General features: G+C 39.8%; 1 protein-coding gene across 5 annotated transcripts in view; it reads right to left on the bottom strand.

Moving 5' to 3' along the window:
* Positions 1–4,888: 4,888 nt before the first annotated feature.
* Positions 4,889–7,359, bottom strand: part of TENT4A (terminal nucleotidyltransferase 4A) — a 62,939-nt gene continuing 60,468 nt past the window's right edge. For 3 of the 5 annotated variants that reach the window (XM_082314195.1, XM_082314197.1, XM_082314201.1), the window contains one exon: positions 4,889–7,106. In XM_082314195.1, coding sequence (XP_082170321.1) covers positions 6,927–7,106 — 180 coding nt within the window. In that variant the 3' untranslated portion in view covers positions 4,889–6,926. The remainder of the gene's footprint in view (positions 7,107–7,359) is intronic. The other 2 variants (XM_082314196.1, XM_082314198.1) reach the window with 1 other exon arrangement.

Below are 7,359 nucleotides of genomic sequence, written 5' to 3'. Positions count from 1 at the left end.
GTTAATATCACTAAGCTCTTTGATTTTGCTTCCTTTTTCTTTGTGAAAATTTCTTTTTCTATATACCCACTCCTGATGAACATTCTTCTCAGATTTCTACAATGCAAAGTAAGGGACAGCTCTAACCTAGATGGATATGATCTAGGGTTATTTAGGTAAAATTCAGGCTAATAGCAGCTTCCAAATCTTACCTCTAAAACAAAAAAGCCTTTTCGTGATGCTTTCAGCTCCATCAGTGCTGTTTTTCTACCTTTCAGGCAGTACTAGTGTAAGCAATCTACCTACTGCAGAATAAATGCAAACAAGCAGATTTTAATTATCAAAGTTTCCATGATGAATCTATGCAACTCTCATGAGGAAGAAAAAGTGAAGGACTTTTAGCATTTTGGAGTATTTTGCTGATGTCCTACACAAAGCACTACTCCTGCAAATCTGTGTTGTGTTACCATTGCAAATGCAAGTTGACTGAAATCAGAAGAGACAGAATATATGTTTATCAATAATAATACAGAGAAGATACAAAGAAAAATGCATTTTAGTCAGGAAGATTTATTGATTTACTTTTTGATCAGTAATATATATTTGGGGACTACGCATTTCCAGGGCTTATTAACTTCCGAAGTCAGTGTGTTCTTACCTGTTTCGACCTGTTAGTCCTTCAATTTGCAGATATATTTTATCAAGTGCAGGACAAAGCAAAAAAAAAAAAAAAAAAAGAACAATTCCTGCCCAACTTCTGCCCCCATTAAAACACCTCATAAACCCAACAGAGATAAAGATAAATCAAAAAAAAAAAAACACTTTTTTTTTTATATCATAGAAAAAGTTAGATTAGGAAGAGCCCTACAGAGGTCATGTGGCCCAACCTCCTGGTCCAGCAGGACTGACTTTGAAGTTAGATTGGGTTGCTTGGAGCCTTGTCCAGACAGGGTTTGAAAATTTCAGAAGATGGAAATTCCACAACCACCCTAGAGCATTTGTATTCAGCGCTTAACCACTCATGATTTCTACCACTCACATCCACACGGTGCATGTAACTCGCATAACCTTACATTCCTTGACCGCTCCCTTTCCACAGAGGAGCGGGAGGAAATGGCAAGTCATTTTGTTCAACCGTTGTATCAGGAACTAGTCAAAAAGCTTGTTGCACAGACCTGCTCTTGAGCAGAAGTGGCAGCATTTCCTCTTAATCTGAGGGGCACACAGACCTACGGGGCTGACTTTGCTCCCTCCGAGGTCCTCGTAGGGACAGCAGAACAAACCTTGCACTTGCAGCTGACAACTGCAACTCTGCTCTGTTCATCCACATAAGACTGCACACATGTATACGAGCGACTAGTAGATAAACCTTATTCTCTGTTCCTCAGTCTCCTAAGAAATTTCCCTGAGAGAATAGAGATGATTTGATGATCTCACCCATAATTATACAGTAAGTGGTACTCAAGTCGTCTGTTATCACCTGGACAGGCAACTCTTGACGAGGGTGAGATTTCACCTACTTGTCTTGGCTCCTCAAATTAGCCAGATGCATCCAACAGTAATCCCAAAGGGGTGAATGTGGCCCATCAGCTTTTCTCCTCTGGAAAGGAGAAGCAAGGAATCTTCTTGCAAAGATTTTCTCAACAGAACATCCCCAAAAAGGATCAGTGCCAAAGTTTTCACTGATAGAAAGTGGTAATTTTAGCACAGAGGTTATGGACTTCCAGTTTAAACACTGCTTTCATCCTCTCACACAGAAAATCCTGTAATAGGAGCTCCTAAATCCTGCTTGGTTTAGGTTTAAAAACAAGTCAGTGAAGCATTTATTTGGAACCCATTTTTTAGTAAGACAGTAAATCAACCTGCTGTTCAACTCTCCTAAGTTACTCAAGCAGGAAACAGCTTGCTGCACAGCTAAGGATTCACAGCAGAAAACCATGTTACATCGGTGGGTAAGGGCAAAGTAGCTGGGGTCGGACGAGATGCCATTTGCACCCACAATCCTAGCATGAGAGGCAGTGGCACAAAGGCCATTAGCAATACCATGGCAGAAAATTTTCCTGATCTCAAGCATAAAAACACATATATCAACAGTATAAGCATGCATACGGGCTATTCCCTAAAGGAAAAAAAAAATCCCTCCATTCATAATTTTTTTATGTTCGTGCAACAATCCCTCAATAAAAAAAAGGCTTATTAAAAGAGCAAGTGGTTGAAGAATCCCTAATTGATTTGAGGCTGCTCTCCCATAGGCAACATTCTGTCCCAAAACTTTTGCAGTAGCATAACACCGAGAAGAAATGTGACCAGAGCTTTAGGCAGCAGTTTTGCATGTTTCAGGTACAAAGATGTTCTACAAGATGCATCCCTATCATCCTTCCACTGAAACACAACTGTAGTCTGTGATCGTTACTTTAACGAATTATAACAGAAATATATGGCTGTTCTTCTAGTAATAATCCTTGGTTAAAAAGTTAAAAACATTCTCCCCAATAGATCTCTTGCAGACACAAGCCGTCCATAGGTTTCCTTAAGCGATCTCCTGTTGCCAAGAACAAACGAAGGACTTCTGTCATCCAAAATAGGCAGGGCACCTCCAGGACTGAACCTTATGCGGTCTGTTGGAAGTAAAAAAAACCAAACCAAATTTAATACAATAGGTTAATATCCCAGTTGAAAGTAAAGCCTAAAGCTATCTGAAGATGATTTTGGGAAAGGTCAGCTGCAATAGTCTTCTGGCTGCGAACCCGAGGTTCAGTAAATGGTCAGTATTGTCATCCTGACACTGTTTTCTGTTACATGTGAATCAAAGTGAACAACCACCTGTACTGGGTCTGAATACTGTGGTTTATTTACAAACCACCAGGATTAGAGCTTTTATTCCAGTTGATTATTTCACAAACGCATCCACTCAGTCCCCCCAGGCATTACATTTGCTAGGGTCTCAACTCCCTTCCCAGCGGGGCAGCTTGCTGCTAGTGTGCGATGGTCAGGTAGAAAACCGCGTCCCTTCATGATATACAGCTGCTCACAGTTACCAGCCCGAGGCACTATCAGCCATGGTCCCTGGGCATCCCCTGGTGTTCTTCTCCACGCATCTTCCTCATCTCCAGGATCTTGTCCTTTCTTTTCGGGCTTCCCTTCCTTCTAAGGCCACTTCCAAAATCCTTTTTGGCATCACATCTACTGTCCAGAACACCGCAAGTCCCAATCAAACTAGTCTATGTGCATAAGTACAAGGCATGGCCAGCCACCTAATCAGTGCCTCTGTCTCACGTTTCTTAATTGGATAATTCAGGACATAACTTTGGTTCAGTCCAGGCATTACTAAATTTACAACCAGACTATATTGGCAGCAGCTAGCAAGTAAAAGGCTTGCTGTCCTTGAGAGCTCAGAAGTTGACATATTCACCCCCACACATATACACCCAGTTGTCTGTTGCCTGCTAGTATTCACAATTTAAGGTCGTCTTTTTGCCCACACATGATAAAGAGCTCACATTGCTTGAAGGTATACTGTATTTCAACACCGCTCTTAGACAGACTGTTCCTATGCCCATTTTCAAGATGCTGTCCCATAGCCATTCCCCTGGAAAGAAACACTGCTGAACCAGCAACACTGGTTCACAGCAGTCACATCTCTGTCTTCTTACCCTGCCTCAGTGCACGGGGAGATGGAGTTAGAGGAAAAGTCCAGTGCAACACCAGCATTGACATCTCTGGGAAATGGCAACAGATAGCAACAGAGCTCTTTCTACAACATACCCTGTGGGTCCCGTTCATCCATTCAATTTGCAGTCCTTTCCTTCCACATCTAAAGTCCATGACTAATTTTTGCCTATGAACAGCATACAAAATAGCCAGTAGGGCTGGGAAACAGATCAGGTGGGTATCTGATATTATTATCAGAGAACAAGGGTTCAAAGGAACACAGTGAGACTCCCAGTGCACTAACAAGAGACTACTAACAACAATAAATAGGTGGGCAGAATCTGTGGGAAGAATAAAGCAAAGTCATCATCTAGACAGGAAAAGGTAGAGCCCAGAAAACTGAAGTTCCAAGACCAATGCTGCTGCACTAAATCTTTGTGTCTCCAGATTATATATCCCTCTGTCAGCTGTGTCCCACTGGCTAACTGACCATGACAGAAAAAAATTGTTATATATAAATATAAATGTATTTATATATATAAAGCACTATCACCATATTGATAAACATTACTGAGTGGTTATTATTTTCCCTTCCCACCACTGCCCTGTTTTTCTCAAGGAGACACTCTAAGACTGACCGAGTACCACAGACCTCTCTGCTTCTGAACCCCTAGCCCTGTATTACTATTAAAAATACTTCAAGTTCCTTTTCTTGGAGCTCATGGATTTAAACAAGTTCCTCCCAAAGACGCCATTTCTGAAATTTTGATTTTGAGTCAGTTATTGACATTTCAGAGTCCTCTCAGAGTGTTAACAGAAATCAACAAAAAAGACAAGGTATGTCCAATCTTTGAGGAGACTAAACACTGGACAAAGATTTTGAAAGGAAGTTAAAAACTACAGGGAGAGACTAAAAAATTATATGAAAAGTTAAGGTATCCAAAGGGATCAGTTAGTCAATCTCCTCTTTTAAGAATATTTTTGGGAACTACCTCCAGCTCCTTTGCTCTCTTATTATCAAGGAATCAAATCCACAACTACGAAACCAACAGCAGTGTTCATTACTCCCTTTATAAGCACGTCAGAAATGTTTGCAGAGGGCATCCATCCACCTTCCAAGCTCATTCTGAAGGTGTCTGGCATGAACAATTTAAAGCAGATGTTCAAAGTGTACGTCAAACAATGGGACAAGGTCAAATATTACTTCATCCGTTAGATTTCCCATAAAAAGGTACAGAAAAGTGACTGGTCTCCAAAGTTTATTAAAAATCAAAGAATAGAAAACTTTACATAAAAATATGTCAATTTTAGCTTCCACATAGTTGTCCACACAAAAAATTTAAACATGATTTTTTTTTTACACCTGTAGCACATAACCACAGTGATAGCCAGGCCAATTTATTTGGTTCACCATGACTGAAGTGTTACATGATACCACTTTTCAAATGAGTTCTGCTTTAGAATGGACGCTAGTATAAGACACCAACTAAAGCCTTTGAAGGCTCTTTAATGTAGTTATGCTCAATATTGCTAGTGTGTGAAGACTAAGCTGTACAGGCTCATGTAACAGCCCTTAGATATTATTTATGAATCAGCTCACAATTTTTAAAACTTTTTTTTTTAAATTGTGATGAGTCTGGAGCATTAAGACAAACTTTTTTGCAAACAGATATGCACTACTCTACTTTGGAATGTTGCCCTCTCTCCCCCAAGGACCTGTTTGTGTTTGACAGATTCAGTAATAACATGAACTACTTCTGCTTCAAAGGCATACAGCATATTAAAAAGCTTCATGCTTGACACCTCATTTTAATATTCAGATACCAGTTTTAAAACCTTCTGTATCTGTACACAGTATAGATGTCCTGTTAACAGGATTCTTCAGCTTTCTCTGCTAGTGGACTTATAACTGATCTGTAGTTTTCTGTATAGCTTAAGAACTCTCATTAAAAAAAAAGGGCAAGTCAGAGGGCGTGAGATGTGACCTACTCCCAGGACAACTGTGGTGCTTTAAAAACTCAGGGTTAGGCAGGATGTACATTTTTCAAAAAGTTAAAGACAGTGTTTGTCATGGCAATACACACTTGCATAGTATACCTGTATGCATCTGTAAATTAAGTGCCAGCCACTCATACTGTGTACAACACTGGGCTGTGCTCTCCTGCAATACATTAAAAGATACTTCTCGTAATGCTTAGAGCAGCTGAAGTACTTTTTATATATTTGCTCTTAACAGAACTAATGCATACTGCTATACAGATTCCTTAATGGAATCAACATATTTCCTTTCTCCACATTCCTTAAGCCGGGTACCTCTGTTTAATAATGTTGTTTGAACCCAAACATTAACAGGTTACGTTACTAAAAATGCATCAAAGCGTGTAGTTCACAGCTTTTTAATTTCACATCAGGACTTGAACCAACCTTTTTCCCCTCCCTTTCAAAAGTTTTACTTCCGATACTACAAATGCTGGATTTGTTGTCTAGTTAAAGGAATAAAATTAAAACTCATTGGTCAGAGCAAGACGACTGATAGAGGCCAGACAATGAGCTAAAAAACACAGGGTCAAAATGCTTTGGAGCTTAATACCTTCTTAAAACCGCAAGCCAAATCGGACTTTCATTGTGAATCGAGAAGCCTCAAATATTACCAAATGTCATGTTTGTAACACTGCTCAGACAACCTGCCAAAACTATGAACCCAACTTAGATAATGCAACCTGGGAAAGGATCTGTAAATTAAAAAACCTCTTCCCCTTAAATATAACTTATGTGACAATATGAAATTAAATTAAAAATTCCAAGTTATTGCACAAATTATACTTCCAATATTTACAGAGCAAAAAATTCTGAACTTTGAAACAAAAAACAGGAGAGCAGCAAATTTACTTTTATGAATTCCCAACTTGATTTGCTGCAAAGAAAAAAAAAATTCCAAGGGGCTGAAGTTTCCTTCACTTCTAAAATAAAAGAAAACAGAACCCACAAAGGAACAGATGTAGCCACAGCATTTGTAAATGTCCTTGCAGTTCTATTGTCAGAGCTGCTTCGGCACTGTATGAACCGTTGTGGGAAGGCAGAAAACAAACTTCCACATTTAATAAGGCTTCACAGATAAGCACAACTACTTCTTGAAGATGGACTGAACCACCACACAAAGAAACATGCAAAGAAGTCAGCTGCAGATATTTGGCAACACCAATAAAACGATGTGCTGGACGCTGGTCTCCATCCCTCAGGTTGAGTGGCACTCACTCAGTTTGTCTGAACAGGGAAGGTCATTTTGGCATCTGCCATTATCTGCTCAGACTAATAGGCAAACTGTCTCTGTGTTTTTTTCTTCTCCATATATTACGATTGTACTGGTGGTGTCCTCGGTTACCAACTGGTTGCCTCATCCCTCCACTGCTGACGGGGCTGTAGCTGTTGCCTTGGTTATGAGTCCCTTTCATGGAAAACTTCATTCCGCTGTGCTGCTAAAAAACACAAGATAAGCACTCAGTTTAGGCATACAAACAACTGAAACAAAGCACATATTACCAGTGGTATTTCCTCAACATGCAAGTCATTCCCACAGAACACTGCTTGAAGCAACTGGTCTTTTCATGCTTGTCTAATTTTAGCTGTGCAAGTCCAACGGCACTAATAGCTTAAGAAGTGTTTTCTGAAATAAATGTCCTGCAAATGAAATGGTGTAGATTTCAAAGCATCCTTAAAACCCTTGGATTT

This window comes from Platalea leucorodia (genome assembly GCF_965183815.1).
Source record: "Platalea leucorodia genome assembly, chromosome: 1".
Classification (NCBI taxonomy): Eukaryota; Metazoa; Chordata; class Aves; order Pelecaniformes; family Threskiornithidae; genus Platalea; species Platalea leucorodia.
The sequence above is the reverse complement of the archived record's forward strand: the minus strand, read 5'-3'. Positions and strand labels throughout refer to the sequence as shown.